This window comes from Haliotis rufescens, unplaced genomic scaffold (assembly GCF_023055435.1).
Source record: "Haliotis rufescens isolate VD_foot unplaced genomic scaffold, xgHalRufe1.0.p SCAF_16, whole genome shotgun sequence".
Lineage (NCBI taxonomy): Eukaryota > Metazoa > Mollusca > Gastropoda > Lepetellida > Haliotidae > Haliotis > Haliotis rufescens.
The window spans coordinates 14,621,901-14,646,655 of NW_025963846.1; the positions used below are offsets into that span (position 1 = coordinate 14,621,901).

A 24,755-nucleotide genomic window follows, 5' to 3' on the forward strand; every position below is an offset into this window, starting at 1 on the left:
CTGTAAATATTGGTTTCGCCCAGGCAACACTGTACCAGCAATGACCCTGTTGGGGCAAGATGACACAATCACTCAAGTCACCCTGCCTACCATCCGATCCTCCAACGGTTCTAGCCGGTAATATCCACAGGATGTTTTCAGTAGAAGAGGTATAATAAGATTATTGCCCTCATACAGCGACAGTGCGTGTTTGCGTGCAAGGCAGGGTGACCTTGTACAAAACAAGCTCAGTGCTACGACTGTTAAGTCTATGTTAAGGTATGCGAGTTGGATCACATGAGCGCTACAATCGCTTTGTACAACAGCACCCAGGATAATAAGTACAGTCTCTTAACGTCTTTTGGTATGACTTGGCAAGTGTTTGGGTGAGTGAGTGAGTTGGGTTTAACGCCGCTTTTAACAACATTCCAGTTATATCATGGCGTGTCAGCTTAATGTGGGAGGAAAGCCCGAAGTGATGCAGGTCTCAGACGTTTACCACTTTGGTGAACCCACGAGCACGAGTATGGTGCTGACAAACCTAGAAACATAATCGGGGCGAACCGTGATTCGAACCCACAATCATAGGTTTCTTGCATGGCCAAGAGACGGGCCAGTGTTTGAACCTGGGTTCTTCTGATATCTCGGCAGATGCTCCATCCACTCGACCAAGGTGTGGTGAGATGTTTATAGAAGTTTGTTTTTGGTAGGGAGGTCTGTAGTGATGCAGACTCTCCTGTTTATTTCTTTGTATATATAATCAGGGATGGTCTTGAGTTTGACCCTACAATCTGTGGATCCCCGCACAACAAATTGCAGTGCCTTAGACCATTTGGCCACCAATGCCCTGCAAGCTCATATGGACTTTACCAAGGTGAGCTAATAGTTCAAGAGAGCATGACTTGATTATCATTGAGTACACTCACATATGTGCTTTTGTGTATCATTCTTGACTACTTTGAGAAGGGTGATAAAAAAGAAAAAGAATGACTTAATTTATTACAAAAATTTATTTTCTAAAATGAGAAAATCTAATGATGGAATGAGGTTAAGCTTGGAGGCTGCTCTTGGCAGTATAGGCGAGCCACCAGACCAGCACAGCCACCAGGGCAGCAACCATCTCAGTCTGAATCAAGGTACCTTTCCATACTCCCTGCAAAACACAAATGAAACCATATTCAGGCTGTATTTTTGTTTTTAAGTATTTGCAAACATACCTTATATAAACCAGGAATGATAATACAGGTGAATCTGGGATTGGTACACACGATCAAAACATTTTGGCATGCCTAAGGGACACAACTCTGTAACTGTTACATTACAGTTGGGAATTGTTGTCTGGATTGTTTTCCCACCAAATTAATCTCAGACAAACCTGTTTAGAGCCAGAACGTTTTATTCATTGACATTTTCTTCTCCACTGTTATTAAGGGCAGTTACATAGATTGAAGGGTAACCAAGCTCTACTGGAGATTTAAGTCGTCTCATACATTATGGTGGAGTTTCCTTTGAAATGGGTTTGAGAAAAATGAGGTCATACTCTAAAACTGTGAATACACAGTAGCTTCAGGACCAGACGAATATTTGATGCAAGAAGGGGAAAATCAAGCGTGGAAATAGCCTGGAAAAGCACTTATCATCATGACAACAGTACTCCATGTGACATTACTGTTAGGCCTTTTATTTATTATTTGTTGGTTTGCAAAATATTTTACCCAAAATGCAAAATATTTTGAAAACATTCAACTTCCAGACTAGTGCTGCTTCTAATGAATGAAAAACAAACAAGTATTAACATGGCAAGAGACCAAAAGGTCAATGATTTTTAGCTGTATTATTCACCATTTCAAACAGCAGTATAAAAATTTCGTTTTTTTCCCCATTTAAAACCATCAGCCCAAAATTGCCAAAGTCATGTTTTTCTTCTAATTTCAGGGTTCTTGTTGTTGGTTGGTCAAGTAAACCAACAAACAAAGATATAAGCCTTATGGGATAACATATGCCTGACTGGCAACACAACTATTGTGTGGGTATAGCTACCTGGTGATTGATGCTAGTGGTGACCAGGGGCTTGACATTCTCGGCACTTTCTCCACTTCTCTGGGCCTGGGGAAAGATCATCACCACATTGTTACATCAGGAAAATATGAGGTACATTACTACTGTTTTTAGAAGCAAATGTAAAATTAAACGATTGGGACAGACAAATTTTAACCCCAGTTCTCTTGAGAGCAAAGAGAGTACTTTGTCATCTGCTGAGTAAGTAAGTAAAGCTATCCATGTCAACATCTGCAAGACACCTTCATCACAGTTCAGGCCTGACGAATTGGGTCCGACACTATTTTGAACAGTTTGATGGAGATGAGCTCTCAGTAGCATAGTAGATAATAATGCTACATTACCAACCTAAACTGCTCATCTATTCAATTGTAAAATATTTGTGTTTGGACACAGAACAAAAACTACCTTAATGACAGAAAAAATGGACTGTGCCAGCAAGACACAGACACAACAACATGATCAACTTTCCATGAACTGAAACACAAACAACAGAGCACACAGCATAACAGATGAAATATGAAAAGTTGTTGCTTTACCTTCCTAAGCAGAGAGTATCCTTCTTCATCAAAGATGCGAATCTCATAGGATCCAGAGGGTAGGTTTTTGTGTTCATCACTAACACTTATCTGCAGAAAGGAAATATACATACATATTATTTGAAGCAAGTGAATGTGGTGACATATTTATGAAGAACATGCATGAATTATACATGTTTTCAACATCCAGGATTTCCTTTTACAATTTGCTATTGGAACTGTTACTACAGAGTTGATAGATGAAGCGCTGAAATAATTTCAGCATATTACGCCAGGGCTTTTTGTCAGGACCTGATTAGGGTTTTGTGTCCATTTTACCATGTTAACTGACATCCAAAATAAATTTCATTCAAACATTATTCAGATCAGAAAATGACCAGTTAGAACATTATGATTACATGGATACCGTAAATACAACAATTATTCCATCATAAAATCTTGAAGGACATTAATGAGAATGCATCCTGAACTCTCACCCCAAAGATCCCTGATAGCCCATAACAATACATCATGCTGTCTTAAAATAGTCAACGCTATGCAACAGGGATTTAAATAGGATTCTAAACTGAGTACCAGTGGCAAAAAGGGAGTTTTTTTAATTTTGTTCAAAATTTTGGGATATTTTTAAGCATGTTAAGGTTCTAATTTTCCTAAATTCTAAAGTATTTTAAAGCTGCATTCAGTGCAATAATGTAAAACAAAGCATTAAAAACTCTTCCTCTTTATTGGTCCTGTCATCAGTGATACATACAAGTTATAACTCTACAAAGCGACAACACGAGTTATGATTATATTAGCATGAATTTGGAAACTCCTAATTGCAATTCAGGAACTTTTACAATTATTACTGTTTTTTGCTGCAGGCTTGGTGCCAAATATCAGCCTCTGAGCAGGTCTAGATAAACTGCTTTTCAGTGATCAATTCTGCTTTTTGTTTAATGGTGACATCAGCAATATTCCAGCTGTGTGAGTCCATAAATAATTAAGTCTGGTCAGACAATCCAGTGATTGATATCATGAGCCTGGATCCATGCAGTTGGGATGCACTGACATGCAATCAACCAAGTCACAGTAGCTTCTTATAAGAAGCATAGGTTGTTTTGGGACCTATATTCTTTTGCCTGAAATCCCCACTGACCCAATAACAATCAGTATCCTGGTAAGCTACCTGGTATTTGTTTCCGTCCTTGGTTCTTGTGGCAGGAACAACCCGGCCAGCCACTTCAGCATACAGATTTATATTCTGAAACAACACATGCAATGGAAGATCATTAATCAGAATGCATGGCATTTGCATGACAATACATGACATCAATGCATATGCCAATTGAGAATGACCTACTGGCAATACAGGTAAATGACACATTTACTGTTTACACAAAATGACACATTCTGTTTTAAGTAGAAGGTGATGCCTAATACGGTCAACAGGGGTAAAGATGTTTCAAAAAAAGGTTTTTGAAAATAAAAAGACAAAGTTCTCGGAGCACTTTCAAATTTTGCCAAAAGATTCATGAAATAATTACCTTCAAACCATTTTTACAAGTGAGTGAAAACTGGGAGATAAAAATTGTTTCTGTAGATACTGTAATTTCTGGTGTTGTGTAACTTTCTGCTGCAACAGTTGGGCCAAGGCACTTGTCACCTGAAGTAAAACACAACCATATATTAACACAACAGGAATAAGAGGTTTACATATGGCAAAGTAGGTGGCCTGATGGTTGAGAGACAGTAGGGACTGAAAATACCCAAGAAAGTCTACTAGCACGAACAGTGATATCAACACATAGCAGTGTCCCCCAACAAGTTTGCATTCTACTAGCCCTTAGAATATTTAAACAAGAAATAAACAATACAACCCAGCTGGAGACGAATGAAATATAAGTTGTAACATCTTTTATGACAATATATCATTCAACTAATTATGGTTAATATTTAATGAACACGTTAGTGTACACTACTCATAACCATATGCAGTACGCCTATCACATTGATTTGCCTGTGCTGAAGCAGACACATTCTTATCACTAATAAATCATTCATCATGCCAAATGTCGATTTTAAATTTGCCAAAAATTACCCTACACGTATATAATTAACCTCAATGATGTCAGCACCGGAACAAAACGAATTACCATAACTCCAAGCATGCAAACCAGTAATGAAGGTGTGTTTAGCTTCCCTGAGCATGCCACGTTTGCAATCCCAGATGGGTGTGCGATTATAATCATGATTATGAATCGGCAAATACAAGTGTTTTAAATTTCCATTCACGTAAAGATAAGTGTTATAAAAGGTTATGTACCACACAATCTTATTAAAAAACTCACCAGATGCGATGACTGGTAGCATAACAAGAGCGATAACAACAAGCATCTTGCCGGTGGTCGCCATTTTGAAGAAAGGAAGTGTGACGTGGGGGCGCTGTGACAGGGGAACTAACTCTAAGTGCTTCGTGCTGTCTGTTTTATTCATTACCCGTACCCTCAAGCGATGTTCGTTTATGGGTCTAGTCACCTGACGACATGACTGTCATCCCATTAGATCATCAGTATTTATTACATTTCAATGAATAGAAACGTCTCCTAATATTATGCAAGCCTATTTTAAATCTCTCAAAATGTTTATGCCCCGTGGCAAATAAAGCTTATTAGTATTTCCTAAACAATCAAGGGAAGTAGCGGAAGAGCTTTTTGTCAAATAGCATATTATAAATAGTTCTCAAAGATTATGTTTCTCTGGAGACTTTTATAGATATTATTTTTCAATTTTAAACGGTCTAAGTTGACGAGTATACGCTTACTTAGTTCTCCTGATTATACCGTAAACTCCCGTTTATTTATGGTGAAAGTTGACATTAGTCAACGAAAGAAAAATATTGAATTAAACAATTTGGTTATAAGCACTTGCTTATCGCTGAAATATAAAATGACCATACGGTAAGGATGTACTCATGGAGAAAATACACACACAAACGCAACAAACATCATAAGCACAACATGTCATTATCGACACCGAAAACTAATACTGTTTTTAAGAATCCAGTGGACGCACAAGCTACTCATTACCAACTAAAGTATAAATACTGCCCGACCTATCAAAAAGTATGTTTCTGATATGGTTCACTTTTTCCCGCGAGAAATGTAAACACTCAGAAACACAGGTATCGTGTGCAGAGTTGCGTCCCACAGCTGTGTCATAATCTTCTCGTTCTTCCATTTCCACAATCGTCCCGATTGTGATGCTCTTCCTGTCGGAACAATATCGCGCTCGAGATGTTCACCCAAGTGGAAAACGGACCTGACTTACGTCACATTGTGCGTTTGACGAGTCGAGTGAATTTTATTTAACGCCATGCGGAAGGCACGGCTTTAAATAACATTCACTCGGCTCGTCTCCGCCCAGAAGCGTTATATAGGTAACGGAAAAAGCCGAGTGGATCCGAGTGCTTCCTCATGTGCCAGCCACGCCATGCCATAACCATGATAACTGAATTGCTGTTTGACTCGGCGGGAAAATTCATCCACCTGGGTGTGGAGTCCGATGACCCCTTATGAATCCGAATGTTCACCAGACCGTAAACAACATGGCGACATGTATCGCTTCTCGTCCGTGCTTTTTACAGTCATTCAAGTGATCATGCATGTCGCTGTGTGAGGGGTGTTCTTCACACGTGGGGATTCCTGGTTAGAATTTGTTAAGAGCAGCCTCAATCTGTGGCAAGAGGCGTCCAAATAGATCGGAGCGTCAAGCCCGGTGACTTGGCTGATTGCTTCGCGCAACGATAAACAACAAACAAACATACAGGCTGTATTCTCCTCATGAGAATCATTTTAAATAATGAACATGTGACATCACTTAGAGATATTTGAGAACTGACTTTCACTTTGTGCGAGTTCATTGGAGTATGAACCTCCGAGAGCGAGGGCCAAACTATGTAAGTGACATTAAAAGAGATTCATATCTTCGGAAGATGGTAAGAACGTATATATTTCACGTAGGAATATTTACCTAAACATCGGATGAAACAAATAAAATTATATTTTCTCCGTATTGCATTCCATTTCGATATAAACATTTAGGTCACCCCAGAAATAAGAAAACATACAACTTTATGGATAACAACTTTGCAGAGTTGTATGTTTTCTTATCTACTCACGAAATTCTAGAATGCCAATCAAACAGTTACCTAAATATAATAGTTTAAACTTTACAAGATTTTTTTCTCCTTGATTGCCTCACAGTCCCTGAACCATTTATTCCCCTTCCGCCCAGCCCTTTCCGCAGTGCTAAAGCCCGAAATGAAGCCAGTGTAGATTTTTCTCTGGTTCTGAATATCCCCTTCTCATCGGGGCTCCTTTTCAAATTAAGTGGAGTTGTTTGGTTCAATCAAAATTATATATTTTCAGAGACTCAGCGAAAGTCTAATTTTCTCCTTCCCGGTTTGTTTGTTATCGATTCTTTATCTGCGATGATTGTACACATTGCGAAAAGTAACTAAACAACTCATAGTTTATACACATGTGCTTGAATGCAGGCGAATGTCCTTTATTGAGACATCCTGAAGGTTACAGGTTAATGTTTTAAGATATCTTTATGACCTGTATCCCAGCAATGCTGCAGGTATTTCACGAAGCTTCCAAGGGACACAACTCCTGCTGGCTTATGCCAATCCTGAATCAACCCAAGCCTCGGGGTGTCGGATCCAACTACTGTCTCTCGCTGTAGTTTGTGTTATTTTCGGAATGAAATCTGAAATTGGTTGCTTAATATGATGTTCGGGTGCAAGCAGCACATACGAGTCATTGCCATACATCTACACTCAAGACCTAATACCACATTCCTGATCATCAGCCAATCAGATAGTTGCTACCCGTGACGTTGGCACAGATCTTCAGCAACCCATGGTTTTCGTAAGAGGCGACGAACAGGATCGGGCGGTCAAGCTCGCTGACTTTGTGGATGCATGTCATCGTATCCCAATTGCGTCGATCGGTGATCATGATGCCAATCACTGGATTGTCTGGTCCAGACTCGATTATTTACAGACCTCCGTCTTATAGCAGGAATATTGCTGAGTGCGGCGTTAAACAACAAACAAAATATATTTTGCAGAAATAATACCTGTTTATTTGAGATATAAAATGAGGCTGCTGACATTTTCACGTCAGCTAGGAGTGGGAAAAGATCATCATCACATCGTATGGTGACCGATGTTTCACTGAGACAAGCAATCACTGGTTTAAATTCTATTGTACATTTGAGCCGTGTCGGAGTCCTGCATTATATACTGAAAGCCACAATTACATGCCATAGAAATGAAAAACGCTGTGAAATATCAGGAACTCGCTTATCAACACGTTTTTTTTATGGAAACCTAATTGCCCGAGTTAACGGGTGCGCACGAATGTTGTTTTAATGTGCAGTCAGTGCCGCCTGTACATGGTCGTGGCTGGAAGAGACGAACAGGTCAGCCAGGTCACACAGTTAGGCCATACCAAGGTCAAACGACCAGGTCACACAGCCAGGTCACACAGCTAGGTCATACAGCCAGGTCACACAGCCAGTTCATACAGCCAGGTCACACAGCCAGGTCAGTCAGCCAGGTCACACAGCCAGGTCACACATCCAGGTCACACAGCTAGGTCATACAGCCAGGTCATACAGCCAGATCACACAGCCAGGTCAGACTGCCAGGTCACACAGCTAGGTCATACAGCCAGGTCACACAGCCAGGTCATACAACGAGGTCATACAGCCAGGTCAGACTGCCAGGTCACACAGCTAGGTCATACAGCCAGGTCATACAGCCAGATCACACAGCCAGGTCAGACTGCCAGGTCACACAACGAGGTCATACAGCCAGGTCATACAGCCAGGTCACACAGCCAGATCACACGGCCAGGTCATCACCATTATAATTGTTGCTTGTGTAAAGAAGGGACCTATTCTACCCTGCTCTACCCGCCAGACATCACCAGGTAATTTTCCGTGGAGCACACCACCAAGGTACCAACCACTGTGTCAGGGCTAAATGTGTGTTGGCGACCCGGAAACAAGGGGGCGACGGTCAGAATGCGGAGAAGATTTGCCAACCACCAGGGCCAAACAAAATAAATTAATTCTTTGGATTTCTGTTTTTAAATGAGTTATATGTAAGGCGATTCTTAGTAAATTGTATACATAATAATATCCCACGTCACAAAAACAAAAAAAACCAACAGGATTTCACTCTGTATCTACAGTGTTTGATAAAGTCATACGCTCGCAGGGTTGGTCCTCTACCATGACTGGAATATATGTATTTTAGGAAATCAAATCGTATCGCTGGTTCGTTCACCCCCCATCCCAGTCCTAGATCATACGTTCAGCGTTTTCAAAACACTAATTTATGAAAAACGAACCTGAAAACACCCAAATCATGTTAGACTATTGTGACAGCCCCACTAAAATAAATTTAAAATAAGCTCAAATATTTATACATATATTACGAAGAAAGTTTTAAACGCCGTATAAATAATAAACATTAAAAGCACATTTCAACAATAACAAGATCCGACATCTTAAACTTGTACAGCCTGTTTATATCTGTAACCCATGAACAAAGGGTGCAGGGAGTAGGTGTGTCTTACTACTGCGGTAATCACGTCAACATCGTCCCGACCAGCACGTCCCCTATCACCTCTAGATAACACAATCTTGTGTCAACTGCCAACCCACTTACACCACAAGGGCGTGACACAACCCCGCCCACTTGACAATGTTTGCATACTGAGTCGGTACTTACCGCGCTTGCCTCAGCCCCGTGAGGTAAATGATCTTTAAATTGTGTTTTATGATGTTTTTATCATGCGGGTCAAGACGAATGTGCATATTTCAGAAGCAAAGTTTGGCAAGAAAGATTTATCTAGACTAACGCTAAGTCTCTGAAAATAGATACTTTTGATAGAACAACTGAAAAGGATCTCCAGTCTGATGGGAGATTCAGAACCCGTGGAAAATCTAGACTTGCTTCATTTAGGGCTATAGCATTACAGTAAGGGCTGGGCGGAAGGGAAAATAATATAGTTCGGCGACTGTGAGACAGACTAAGATTTATTAGGCAACATTCCTTGAAGCAGTATAGTGACATGTCCACGACAAATGAATTCTTCTAGCTGCTGTTTCATCGTCCACCACACAAGATATGAAAGCACGGATGGATTCACGCCGCGACACACACACGACATTATTATGTCAACCCACGTGTTGGGATGTTTGTACCTTCCTAGGGAAATTCATGACAAAACAGTACGACTTGGCTCTACTCATTATGTCTTCCATGTAGAATGTATTTGGTGTTTCATACCCCAATAGGCCCTTCCTCGTGCCCGACGGTTTTTTATTACTTTAAAAAAAATAATCAGCATCTTATATTGCATCATGACTCCACTATCGTATACAGGGATATTGGTTCTATGTTAAATGTGGCTGTTAAATTTTTTATAAATCGACACCAAGAACAGTTTTTAGTTTGGATGCGATGGGTGACTTGATATACTCCAGTAATTTGTTGCGATGTTAATTTTTTAATTTGTTTTATTAATTGACACCAAGAACAGTTTTTAGTTTGGATGCGATGAGTGACTTGATATACTCCAGTAATTTGTTGCGATATAACACATGGGAATGTATTAAAATGACAGTCATTTCCAGTTACCTTTAACATGTATCTAACAAATTTAACTAACTTAGCGCCTGATTTGTCATGTAATAACACGCGTTGGACTGTAGCTGTACATGTGATGCCTGGCATGGATCCTCAAAACGTTGACGTTTGGCGGGAAGACCGGGTGACAACCTATGCTTGTCGTAAGAGGCGACCAAATGGATCGGGTGGTCATGCTCGGTGACTTGTCTTAATCGTTACTTTGAACATCAATCACTGGATTGTCTGGTCAAGAAACGATTATTTAGAGGCCTCTGGCATATAGTTAGAATATAGCTGAATGCGGTGTTAAACAACAAACATCAAACATTAACAACAACGTTACGTATGTGTATATATAGCAACAATGTCCGAAGCGGTAGTAAAATATGTCCCCGATACATCGAGGGGTCGTTGACAAAAAAAATTAAGGTGAGTTAGACGCAAACGTCTCTTGGAACAGTACGTGCAAAGTGCCAGGCAAAAGAAAGTATACACTTGAAAATTGGATTTGACAAAAAAAACAACCAAAAAAACAACTACAAACCTTATGAAACCTTATGCCCCCTGGAATCCCTGAAGTTTAATCGCCACCAAAATAACGTTTTGTACCTTGATGTTACTTCATATCATCAATTTAGCAGTTCGTACCTCACCACAAATAGTCACCAGAGTAATAGTTCAATAGTTAAAGCATAACAGTTGTGATAATCACAACCACACCACCGTGATGAAAACGATAAAGGTTTTACGTGCCTGTGGACAATATTTCTGTTGTATCACGGCGTGGCAGAATAGTATTGAAGTAAAGCCTGATGTGATGCATGATCTCGATATTTACCACTTAAACCGCCGAGCGCGACTGGTATGGCGCAGACAAACCACGGATCAGAGCGAATCTGAGATTCGAACCTACGATCATGACATCATAGCACCGCTAAGGATCGCAATTCTTCACAGCAATATTCCAGCAATATCATGGCGGGGGACACCAGAAACTCGAACTCGAACCCGGGTCTTCGTCGTGATGTGCGAACGCTTTTACCACTGGGCTACCCTGCCGCCCTACGACGATGATGATTATAATGATGCTGACGGTGATGATGTCACATGTACACAACACCAGCTACAATGTCTCGATCAACAACTATCAACTAGTCCTGCACCATGACCGTGGAATATATATATTTTATGAAAACAAAACCAATCTAGATTTATTTCAAAGCAATGCTAGTCATCTCTAGCCAGCTCTATTCCATATATGAATCGGCATCAGAAAAAAATTATTTGTGTTTATTGTTGAGGTAAGAAATGTATTGTGTAATAGAAGATTTCATGGACTATATGTCAGTCTTCTAGTCAACTATCCATCAAAATAGTTAACGGTACCATCTATATCTATAAGAACTCTAAAAAGGGGCATAACATATAAACAGTAAACTACGTTTATAATAACGAACCCGCTTATAACGAACAGACGTATATAACGAACTGTTATTTTTCTCTGCCCCGACCATTTGCTCATCAAACAGATTAAAGGCACATATTTATGTTTATACTGTATATATGCTTATAACGAACTAAAATTAGTGGCGCCTTTGAGTTCGTTATAACCGTAGTTTACTGTACATACCTAATGCTCATTTTACCTCCCAGCATAACCACAGTACATATTTCGAGGAGTAACCGAGGGCACGCTTGCATGAACAAAATAACTGACTACTTATTGTCATAACTGTTTAAGAGAACATGGAGTTAAGCCACCTCATAACTTGTCACAAGCGATGTTATATTGTCAATCAAAGAGTTCTTCAAATACGTACATGTGTATTTCAGACTGTGTACGTTTAACACTAGGCTATTGATCTGAGTGTGTTGGCATAGTTCAATATATCTCATCTGCATGCAGGCGAAATAACGTCAATGTGTACCATGTTCTAAGGTGAACCATACGATGTGCTCAGCGATTGCTACTTGCAGCTAATTAATAATGGATGTCCTTACAGCCGTTTATGTGCTCCGACAATAAGACCCGGAGATATTGACGAATGGTGCAACTGTAGCTTGCCCACCAAGGTGAGAGCAGTGCAACTGAATCGTTAACCCGAGAATGTCATTAGGACACTTCCTTTTGGATGCAGTGAAAGTTTCATTGACTGCTTCATCCAATCAGAAGGCATGGATTGTCATGTGACCAAATGTGCGTGCGCAACAAATTATATCACACATGTGGCCTCAGACCACAATTAATTTCCTTCTTTGCTATCTACAGTGACATGACAGCCCACCATAATTATTATCAGTCGTAGGCTGTTCTCCTGTTGCATGCTGACCAACCTGCCACTTGTCACTTAAAACGCAAAGTTACGTCCAGCATCCACCACCTTGCTTTCGCAGTAACCACTGTCAACAATGCTCACCGGAAGTTTCGAGCCGAAACACACACAGCGGCCTTCAACTTGGGGTCAAATCATGGGAAGCTGGAATCAATACCTTCATAGATTGGGGCTAACAAAAAATTGACAGCAAACTACAATGTCTTATCTTTCATTTAAGCTATCACAAGTCACTCAAAAAAAAATGCCACAGGCTGAACAGCCCATTTCAACAGGGTACTATATTCTCCTATTTTCCTTCCGGTTCATGCTAAAACTTAGGGGGGATAACTGTGGTCTGAGGCCATGTATAAATCCGACTTCGTAAGAATATGGAAGCAGTCTGGTCCCACTCAGTGACTGGTCAACATTCTTTACAATGCATGACCTCAGACCCGTGAAGATCCGGGGTAGAATAGGTCTTCAACAACCCATGCTTGCCGTAAAAGGCGAATATGCTTGTCGTTGGAGGCGACTAACGGGATCGGGTGGTCAGGCTCGCTGACTTGGTTCATGCATGTCATCGTATCCCAAATGCATAGATCGATGCTCACTGGATTGTCTGGTCCAGACTGGAATATTTACAGACCGCCGTCATACACCTGGGATATTGCTTTAAACAACAAACCAACAAACCAACCAGCCAACCAACCAACCAACCAACCAACAAAACAAACAAACAAAAAATGACTTCATACCTGTAGGGTGAGTGAGTGAATATCGTTTTACGCCGCTTTTAGCAACATTCCAGCAATATCAAGGCGGGGGACACCAGAAATGGGCTTTACACATTGTACCCATGTCGGGAATCGAACCCGGGTCTTCGGCGTGACGAGCGAACATCTTTAACAACTAGGCTACTCGACCGCCCAATACCTGCAGGGATTTCATCAATGCAAAACACATCGTCCAAACACAGTGATACACGTCCATGGCAAGTTTGTTTTGTAGAAAGTGGAAAAAAAGTGAAGAACACGTGGCGCTCGGGAACCCGAAACTACAGGTGCAATAAGGGTATAGAAATGACGGCATGTCGGACACTGACACTGATAAAAAACACACCACAGAAATGCCACGGCTGAAACCCGAAAAGCAAGGGTATGATACCGATGGGAGCCACCTATGCCAACATTGCTAGAACGTTTGGCTGCTCCGTGTTGCTGTAACTAACCTGATGCAATGTTACAAACAGACCGGGAAGACATGCCAGGAACAGGCAGACCCAGGATAACTACACCCAATGAAGACCGGTACTTGCGTACTTTATATCTCCGGAATCTATTCCTGACTTTGACAGCGACGAATGCATAAGGGCATATGGTTAGTCGACAGACAGTTGCCAGGCGACTCAGGGCTCAAGGAATTAGGGTTTACAGACCATTACACACAGGGCAGCGCAATTGAGATGAGCCCGGACTGTAGGTCCTTGGCAGTGACGAGACTGTAAGTGGTTTTCACCGATGAAAGCCGGTTCTGTGTGTTCAGAGCTGCTGGAAGACAGCGGCGTGTGTACCGTCAATGGGGGAACGAACGGCGTGATGTTGCGTTGAGGAGGTCGTGCCGTATGGTGGATGGGGTATTATGGTGTGGGGAGGAATTTGTGGTGGGAAGGAACACCACTGGTCATCGTTAAAGGAAATGTGACAGCTTAGCGTTACATGGATGTCATTCTTCGTCCGAATGTCTTACCATTTCTACAACAGCTGCCGCGTGGTGTCCTTTTATCAACCACGCCAGGCCTCATACAGCCCGAATCGTACAGAACTTCCTTGCAGCCGACAACGTCCACGTGTTGCCGTGGACTGCACGCTCTCCAGGGATGTGCCCCACAGTACACCTCTGGCGTGCCATGGATCCAAGCCCTCTAAGAAGAACGGCGACGTCCCCCACGTGACGTAATCAAACGACTGACTTATTCTGTGTGCCGGAGTGTTTTTGCGTGTTTTGTAAAATCAGGATAATTCTCTCAGTGTTATATCTTGTCACAGCACCGACGTATTGAAAAATACAAAATTCTAATTCTCACTCTTCATATTATTAGACCGTCTCCGTGGTCTAGTGGTAGAGCGTCCGCCCGGAATGCTGAAGGTCCGGGGTTCGATCCCTAGCCGCGTCATACCAAAAGACGTTAAAAGATAATACTTGCTGTTACCCTGTCTGGCGCTCGGCATTAAGGGGCTAAAACAAGGAATGGTCGGCTCGGAGTCAGTATACTGTGTCTGAGTGGGGTATTCATGTTAAACTGCGGCATGGTATCTCAGTGAGCTAGCACTATAAATCGGCATCAGTCCGGACTAGTACAAGCAGCCTAACACACAATGTGCAATAATCTTTGATCCCATTTCACCTCACCTCACCATTCTTCTTATTAACACATCTAATAATTTTCACACGTTCAAAAATATCTTTTTTTAACAAATCTATTGGGCCAATGTATAGGTCCTAAACGTACCTCGTCCTTTGTTTATGAAAACGATTTCAATATGAACGGTGAAGTTGGATTTCGCTATAAATCCTACGCTTCCTTTTCACATCCACACGCATGCATGTTTTAGGTCCATCTCAAAGGCCGTGAGGCCATTTTTAAAAACACATGTCAATAATCCTGCTGATATGCCAGCTTTAATTCAAACCAGGTGGTTTGGCCCTTTGACATAAATATTAGGAAACAAGCCCGTTCGGTTACCATGGAAATGTAGGAATTCCCTTGGGCTTTAATCATTTAATCCGCAATCCCAGTTATCGACGTATTGCGTGTGAGAGAGCCTGTTTAAAGGACGCGCAGGATTGGCCATTGTCACTGATGTGCGGGTCTGTCACTCTGTTCAATAATGAGAAAAATTACCTAAGCCAATCTGTTTTCTGCCACTGAACCTGTAATTTAAAAACCATAACACTGGAATAACAAGCGCGCTATAGATGCCGGTTTACTCTTGAAACCCCAAACGTTGTTGGCAGATAGAACTGTAAACGTCGCTGTAGGCGTTCTTTGTCTCCCAAAGCAGTCTGCAGAAAGCGTTTTGATTTGTAGAAACAGTAAAACCCGGTTTATCCGACCGACAGTTAAACCCTGTTAATCCGGACGGTACAGTACCCTCGAAATCGCCTTGAATCAGTCCCGAATCATTGGTGTATTTGTTTGTGCGTTTGATTTTTAACGAAATATATAGATGTCCCCAGGAGTAGGTGTCCATAATGTGGGCTTTCTGGACTAACGGGGTGTGACTCTATGTATTTGGTAAGTTGAGACTGGCCTCATGCTTTTCATGATTCATGGTTTGTTATGCATATCTTAAACATGCATTGGTCAAGGTAAACTGAATTATTTCTGCGTGGTCTTGTGGATAGAGTGTTTGCTAGGAGAGCGGAAGGTCGGCGGTTCGATCCCCGGCCGCGTCACATCAACGTACCGTACGCGTCGCTTTAATGTTATAAGGGCAAAAATCTCGAACGCGACGTTAAACCCCATTTCACCACCACCTTATATGAATCAATTTAGTTTGAATAATAATACCAACATTGTACAGTGAGTCGGTATATCGTGCTATAATCCAGCATTGCACTGTAAGCCGTCAGCGTACTATGAGTCAACATCGTACTATCAGCCGCACACAACCTTTAGGGTATACGTGCAGACATAAAGAGGCCACTTATCAGCCCATGTAAGTCACCGCAATTTTGATGACCTTTAAATGTTATTTGTTGCTCTGTCATAAACCGCATCGTTGAATTATATTTGTATTTGAAATATAAGCAATGTCGCATTACATTATTTTTAGTCCCAATCAATAATAATTCATAAACCATACTGCTGAAATAAATTTATTCAGTTGTTATGACGATTCAGCCACAGTTAGTGGCGTGTTAAGATGTGGAACGTGACATTTTCTCCACAACACTCCCCACAATAAACAGGCCCGCACAACCGACAGAGATCGGTGAGCGACGGAAGTGAAGAATTTACACTAACTGCACTGTGAGAGGAAGCGACCGATCAAGGCTTACCTCGACTGATCCCACACTCCTTGGTTTTGAATGATAATCCCTGTCCGTTTTAGCCCCCATGTTCAAGTTTTCTATCTCCCTATCCAATATTTACAAACGTCTGGACATGTATACCTACACCCCTCACTATACCGCGGCAACACCCCCCCCAAGAAAAGAAACAACCGATGTATGAAGAAAAAAAGTTATCATGTCACGTGTTGTCGATAATCGATAGCAAATCAATAATTGATTACTCAGGTGAGTCCAGGTAACAATTACTGGGATTTACAACAGGCGTGGAAAGTGGGACAGGATCGATTTTACCTATTTTTATCCCTAATCAGCGACAGCGAGTGACAGGCGAGCGATTACATCTGTGCCAGGCAGTTATAACGAGGACATTTAGTCTAACGGGCACGGGACATCCCGACCAGACAAGGGGTTACCTTCATCAGGACACAAGCGACTGGACACAAGAGATTTACCTGTCTGGCTTACCTGAGCGTTCCGGTTACAAGAGGTAGGTAATCATGCCTAGCAGTTAAGTAAGAAGTTACGACAGTTCCTGTCGTATCAGTGGCGTGACAGGTCGCCATGAGAGGCTGGGTTTAGTTTTAGAAGGGTACCGGAATTCGCGTGCTTGTCATTGATTAACAGGTGGTACGTTCACCAGGAAAACGTTTCCGTGTGTGTTGCACTGCGGTGACACATGTCAGCCTACTTGATATACCTGGATATTATAATGAACCAGCATAACAACGGGGTCGTCATGCTTGGCGAGTCACGTATGTACATGCTGACTTTTCACTATGGTAATAGGCACCCCATACGACTGAATCTTTTTATCTCAGCGCACTGAATTGTATTCCGTTTAACTGTTTTAAATGTTTGTATATAAATTACCGCTTACTGTTTAACCGAGATGTGTCTATTGGCGAATAATGGTCAATAACCGTCAAAGCGACGCCAATGCCGATCGCCACTTTGTATACAATCTGACACGGTCATGACTAAGTATATAAGCTTTCACTCTTCACAGGACATTGAAGGGTAATTTAACATGACTACATGGTAATAATGTTGACGAAATATATGTTTTCCGCGCACAATGTAAGAGACCTGTTTTGTCTGTCTGTGTTTCCTGAGGCGTATTTCGTTTATCTATGTATTTAATGTTTTGTATTTAGTTAGTAAGTGTAAATATTAATTGAAAGTACTTCATTGTTCAGTTCCGGAGTACCTATTTTGTTCGTTCAGAACAACATTCACCATGTCGTTATAGGAGTAGTGTGACAGTGTGCATGTCCTGACATTGTAACTGTGTCGACATGACATTGTCTGAACACAGTGCCCGTGCTTGTCTCGATATTGAAGATCACTCTTACGTCGAAACACTGGACATTTTCTCATCTGGGCGCCCCCTTCCAGCCCCTGTTCGTGGGTTCCCCCACACTGGTAAACATCAACTGCCTCACGCTGGCTTCCCCCCTACGCTCAACCGAATCCACTCACTGTTATGACGATTCCAACGAAGATGCATGTTTGGTAGTCTGTCTTACAGACCCTGATACATTTATATCAACTACAAGTCTATAATGTTTGGCAAGTCTAGATTACTGCAGTATCTGAAAATGAAGAGAATCACTGGGCTCCCTTTTTATTAGATTTTTATTAAGATAACTGAACAACTGTTTTTTTCTGTACGATATGTTCATTCCAGAGACTATATGTTAGTCTACATGTTTGGCTCTTCCGGTTGTTGATACACGCCCCAATGCACCACTGTGTAGCCAAACACCAGTCAGAAATCTGAGGAGAGTTACGTCCCTTAGGCATACCAGATGTGTGTGATTGTGGGTTCGAATCCCAGAGTGGCATTGATTATATTTCTAAGGTTTCCTGCACCAGACCGTGCTCATGGCTTTAACCACAAAATGGTAAACGTCAAAGACATGCATCACGTCGGGCTTCCCCCCATTATCATTGTGTCAAAGAGGTCACCCTTTGCCTTAGCAAATGCGGCTGACCTGTCCCTCTTTGGGACTCATGTGTGTGACTAGGATGTTTTTGTATTGATAGGATTTCTACTTTCGTTTTGATAAATATGATCAACCAGGCGGTCACACCGTGGTATAACTGCAGAATTGTTCATGGCGGTGTTAAACCCAAACTCAATCCCCCCCCCCCCCCCCCCCCCCACACACACACACCCCACACACACCCCAACCCCCACCCCCCTGCCAGGACGGTCATTGACTGAACACAGCATGCATGGCCCATCTGGAATCACGTACAAGTGTATGTTCTGGTCGGGACGCGCTCCACTCACCCAGCAGACCGACAACATGCAGAGTTCCTACATAATTGATATATCTGTGATCAAACTAGCAGTCTTTATTACCGGCACACTGTCTTTGATGTATAATTCATGCACAGAAATATTTTCCCAACACACCACCATCCCTGTCTTATATAACACACACCAGATTGGCTTCTACCGGCTCCGTCATCGCCAGTGTACGTACATTCCCAAGTAAAAAAGGTAAGCTGTTAAAAACTAAATATCCTATCCCTTTCAAGACTACATATATCTCACGTTTGCGACCTCAGAGGAGGAATTCACACAGAGTATCAAGTGTTAACCGGCCTATTGTTCGCCGCTCACAACCATGGCAGCATCACTTGTGATTACGAGCGTCAGCATTTTTTTTGTAACCTTTCTCGTTATAGTTTACCAAACACGTATCATGTCGTGATGTTACCGGCGTTGGTAGGGAGTAAGTGAATGTTGTTTTACGTCACAGTCACGAATATTCCAGCTGTGTGAAGATAATCGCGCCATGGTCAGGAAACTAGTGTTTACCGAATGAGCAACGACCTACCCGTCGGTGCACAAAGACACACACACACACCTTGTCGCCTCTTACGAGAAGGCACTTACTTGGTTGCTTGACCCGTGGAGATCCGGGGTAGAATAGGTCTTCAGTAACCCATGCTTGCCGTAACAGGCGAATATGCTTGGCGTAAGAGCCGACTAACGGGATCGGGTTGTCAGGCTCGCTGACTTGATGCATGTCATTGTATCCCAATTGCGTGGATCGATGCTCATGATGTCAATCACTGGTTGTCTGGCCCAGACTCGATTATTTGCAGACCGCCGTCATATAGCTGGAATATTGCTGAGTGAGGCGTTAAACGACAAACCAACCAACCAACCAACCCAATTGCGTGGATCGATGCTCATGATGTCAATCACTGGATTGTCTGGCCCAGACTCGATTATTTGCAGACCGCCGTCATATAGCTGGAATATTGCTGAGTGCGGCGTTAAACAACAAACAAGCAAACAAAACTTAATTACAAGCATGAGATACGGAAATCTATATTCCCCACACGAATCATGTCTTGACCCTGGCATCTCGAATTAAAGACCATTTCATCAACGGCTTTGGGGTAGATTTTGTCTAACAAAACACAAAACATATAGCAGTAAATATTTGCTCAGGTATTTGTTTCTTGTAAAAGATATGTGTAATGTTTTACTGCTGACGTGTGCAGAAAGGGGGCTCCATTGTGACGTAATGAAGCCACGTGTTACTTAACGTCTTCCATCCTTTTTGTGTAACTCGATGACTATCTCTAATGCTTCTCAGGAGAAGATCCCTTGATCCACATTGCCCCACACTTCTTCATATTGCCATTTCAGCTTCAAAATCCGGATATCCGACAGTTTCAATCTGACCCGACTGCCACGATATAGCACATATCTGCAATAAATGTATAAATTCACCACCTTTCAAACCCGGACGTTTATTTCATTCAAAGTGATATTGCACACCACTCAATTCATTTCACTTGCAAATGTGCACAGCTTTTCTGGCTGAATATCAGGATGTTTTGTTAATAAATGAACACATCGAATTGCCGCCTATTTCAATAACGGTCGACCCAAGCCTGCCCTTGGGCGAGTATTATTGCCCAGCATATTATCCGCTCACACAGTGCGCCAGGACGATATATTAATGCTTTAAGACTCTGCAATAACAGAACTATATATGAAACAACCATATTGACATAACAGATCAGTCATTGTTATTATGTCATCATCATCATTACCATATTATTGTTGCTTTTGTAATCATTATTGCAAATATGTATGTACGCATGTATTTTTTACTAAATAAATTTGAATAATCTATTTATTTACATAACTGGTAGTGAGAACGCCTACTATATCGGTTAGACAAATGAAATATGACAAAGCCGAGTGACAATAAAATGATATTCTTATACTCGAGAGTGGTGATATTTGTGTCACCATAGGTCAAAGTTCATGGTCGTGGTTCAAGATCAAGGTCGCCAAAGCAACACTGCCACAACATGAGTTGAAATGAGGTTTAACATTGCGTTCAAGATTATTGTAGTTACTAAGCGACGTGCATGCACGTGTGTGTGGCTGCTTGTATAAGTCCGGATTTTTTTTCCGGTTTTATAGTGCTAGCCCACTGAGATATCTGAAATACTCCCTGAGATTGGTTAGATATCTGAAAGACTCCTTGATACTGGTTAGATACCCGAAAGACTCCTTGATACTGGTTAGATATCTGAAAGACTCATTGACACTGGTTAGATATCTGAAAGATTCCTTGATACTGGTTAGATGCCTGAAAGACTCCTTGATACTGGTTACATACCTGAAAGACTCCTTGATACTGGTTAGATACCTGAAAAACCCCTTGATACTGGTTAGATACATGAAAGACTCCTTGATACTGGTTAGATATCTGAAAGACTCATTGACACTGGTTAGATATCTGAAAGATTCCTTGATACTGGTTAGATGTCTGAAAGACTCCTTGATACTGGTTAGATGCCTGAAAGACTCCTTGATACTGGTTACATACCTGAAAGACTCCTTGATACTGGTTAGAAACCCGAAAGACTCCCTGATACTGGTTAGACACCTGAAAGAACTCTCGATACTGGTTACATACCTGAAAGATTCCTTGATACTGGTTAGATGCCTGAAAGACTCCCTGATACTGGTTAGATACCTGAAAGACTCCTTGATACTGGTTAGATACCTGAAAGACTCCTTGATACTGGTTAGATGCCTGAAAGACTCCCTGATACTGGTTAGACACCTGAAAGACTCCCTGATACTGGTTAGATGCCTGAAAGACTCCCTGATACTGGTTAGATGCCTGAAAGACTCCCTGATACTGGTTAGATACCTGAAAGACTCCTTGATACTGGTTAGACACCCGAAAGACTCCCTGATACTGGTTAGATGCCTGAAAGACTCCTTGATACTGGTTAGATACCTGAAAGACTCCTTGATACTGGTTAGATGCCTGAAAGACTCCCTGATACTGGTTAGATACCTGAAAAACTCCCTGATACTGGTTAGACACCTGAAAGACTCCCTGATACTGGTTAGATGCCTGAAAGACTCCCTGATACTGGTTAGACACCTGAAAGACTCCCTGATACTGGTTAGATGCCTGAAAGACTCCCTGATACTGGTTAGATGCCTGAAAGACTCCCTGATACTGGTTAGATACCTGAAAGACTCCTTGATACTGGTTAGACACCCGAAAGACTCCCTGATACTGGTTAGATGCCTGAAAGACTCCTTGATACTGGTTAGATACCTGAAAGACTCCTTGATACTGGTTAGATGCCTGAAAGACTCCCTGATACTGGTTAGATACCTGAAAAACTCCCTGATACTGGTTAGATACCTGAAAGACTCCCTGATACTGGTTAGATGCCTGAAAGACTCCTCGATACTGGTTAGATGCCTGAAAGACTCCTTGATACTGGTTAGATGCCTGAAAGACTCCCTGATACTGGTTAGATACCTGAAAGACTCCTTGATACTGGTTACATACCTGAAAGACTCCTTGATACTGGTTAGATACCTGAAAGATTCCTTGATACTGGTTACATACCTGAAAGACTCCTTGATACTGGTTAGACACCCGAAAGACTCCCTGATACTGGTTAGATACCTGAAAGACTCCTTGATACTGGTTAGATACCTGAAAGACTCCTTGATACTGGTTAGATACCTGAAAGACTCCTTGATACTGGTTACATACCTGAAAGACTCCTTGATACTGGTTAGACACCCGAAAGACTCCCTGATACTGGTTAGACACCTGAAAGACTCCTTGATACTGGTTAGATGCCTGAAAGACTCCTTGATACTGGTTAGACACCTGAAAGACTCCTTGATACTGGTTACATACCTGAAAGACTCCTTGATACTGGTTAGATATCTGAAAGACTCCTTGATACTGGTTAGATACCTGAAAGACTCCTTGATACTGGTTAGATGCCTGAAAGACTCCTTGATACTGGTTAGACACCTGAAAGACTCCTTGATACTGGTTACATACCTGAAAGACTCCTTGATACTGGTTAGATATCTGAAAGATTCCTTGATACTTGTTAGATGCCTGAAAGACTCCTTGATACTGGTTACATACCTGAAAGACTCCTTGATACTGGTTAGATACCTGAAAAAACCCTTGATACTGGTTAGATACCTGAAAGACTCCTTGATACTGGTTAGATATCTGACAGACTCCTTGATACTGGCTAGATACCCGAAAGACTCCCTGATACTGGTTAGACACCTGAAAGACTCCTCGATACTGGTTAGACACCCGAAAGACTCCTTGATACTGGTTAGACACCTAAAAGACTCCTTGATTTTGGTTAGATACCCGAAAGGCTCCTTGATACTGGTTACATGCCTGAAAGACTCCTTGATACTGGTTACATACCTGCAAGACTCCTTGATACTGGTTAGATACATTTGTTACTTGTTGAAACTCTGGGAAGGAAGTGTCACTATACAACACATCACGAACAAAAATATACGGACAATCCCATGCAAGTCTGTAATAGTTTAATAAGTCTAGATCTTTTCATCTCAAAATGGTTATATTCTCCGGGCTAATTGTTATTATGTATTAAAAATTTAATGTAGTAACAAAAAGAATGTGAAATATTTTCATTTCAAAGATTAAATTTAAGTCTACAAGAAATAGTGACAGATTTCTTTCAAAACTGTGAACACCTTCGGTTATAAGAGGAAATATGGTAACAGTGGTAACCTCGTTATGATGAACCAAAGTACTGCAGGAGACTAGTCTGTCTTACAGACCCTGATACATTTATATCAACTACAGCCCATGCAAGTCTCTAATGTTTGGCAAGTCTAGATTACTGCAGTATCAGGAATGAAGAGAATCACTGGGCTCCTTTTTATTAGATTTTTATTAAGATAACTGAACAACTGTTTTTTTTCTGTACGATATGTTCATTTCAGAGACTATATGTTAGTCTATGCAGGAGACCACAGGAAGCCTTTTCTACCCCTCATGTTCACATTGACTAAACAAAATAAGAATCCAGATATTATATGGTACAGTACAGCCACAAGGGCCTAGTACAAAATCTCTACTACAAATATAACATGTGTTACATTACCCAACATCGTAGGACTTACATAATTGCACACAGTAGATAATGAGGGATTAATGACAGCACTTATAAGAATTATGTTGCCACAATTGATGTGTTACTGGAGGCAAATCTTCCAGGGAACATATCATTAATCATTTTAGAAACACTTTTAGCAGTGACATGACTAGGATTCAGTATCCTTGAGAGAGAATTGATTTCGTCACTTAAGTCAAGATTAACTTTCTGTAGTAGTGATTTGTTTTTCAATATATGTATATGTTTATGAATTTATGGTATTTTTAGCATTATAAAAAGCGTGTATAGTTAATAAAAATTGGCAAAAATAAACATGATAGATATCTGAAGATATCAGATATCAACGGCAGGCATTGTTTCGTAATTCGGATATTATTCTGTGTTTTCATGACATCCTCAACACGTGTCATGGTGACCTGGGTCATAGTGACCCTTGGTAAAGGCTTATTCCTTGTGTCATATGATCTTTATGTCTCTTTTATATCACTTGACAACTTAATATAATTTAACAACTATATTTATGAACACCATTTAAATTTGTTGTTTACAGTGTATTATCTAGCATTCAAGCCCGTCAAACCAATTTTTTTTATATTTTAATGAAAATGGATTTAA

General features: G+C 41.3%; 2 protein-coding genes across 2 annotated transcripts in view; one reads left to right on the plus strand and one right to left on the minus strand.

Moving 5' to 3' along the window:
* Window positions 1-970: 970 nt before the first annotated feature.
* On the minus strand, window positions 971-5,054 carry LOC124136447 (translocon-associated protein subunit delta-like). The gene is made up of 6 exons (XM_046502360.2): window positions 4,907-5,054; window positions 4,103-4,221; window positions 3,745-3,819; window positions 2,577-2,666; window positions 2,020-2,085; window positions 971-1,132 (listed from the first exon to the last, which is right to left on the minus strand). Exons 1-6 carry the CDS (start codon window positions 5,049-5,051, stop codon window positions 1,028-1,030), a joined length of 600 nt encoding a protein of 199 aa, XP_046358316.2. The 5' UTR covers window positions 5,052-5,054; the 3' UTR covers window positions 971-1,027.
* Window positions 5,055-16,847: 11,793 nt separating this feature from the next.
* Window positions 16,848-24,755, plus strand: part of LOC124136477 — a 93,394-nt gene continuing 85,486 nt past the window's right edge. The window contains exon 1 of the mRNA XM_046502400.2: window positions 16,848-17,145. The gene's annotated coding sequence lies outside the window, so the exon portion shown is untranslated. The remainder of the gene's footprint in view (window positions 17,146-24,755) is intronic.

Coding starts and splice junctions, on each gene's coding strand:
- LOC124136447 (XM_046502360.2), bottom strand. CDS start 5,051: ATGAATAAAACAGACAGCACGAAGCACTTAGAGTTAGTTCCCCTGTCA. Junction 4,222..4,906: donor GCTACCAGTCATCGCATCTG/GTGAGTTTTTTA, acceptor GTTTTACTTCAG/GTGACAAGTGCCTTGGCCCA. Junction 2,667..3,744: donor AGGACGGAAACAAATACCAG/GTAGCTTACCAG, acceptor TCCTTTCTGCAG/ATAAGTGTTAGTGATGAACA.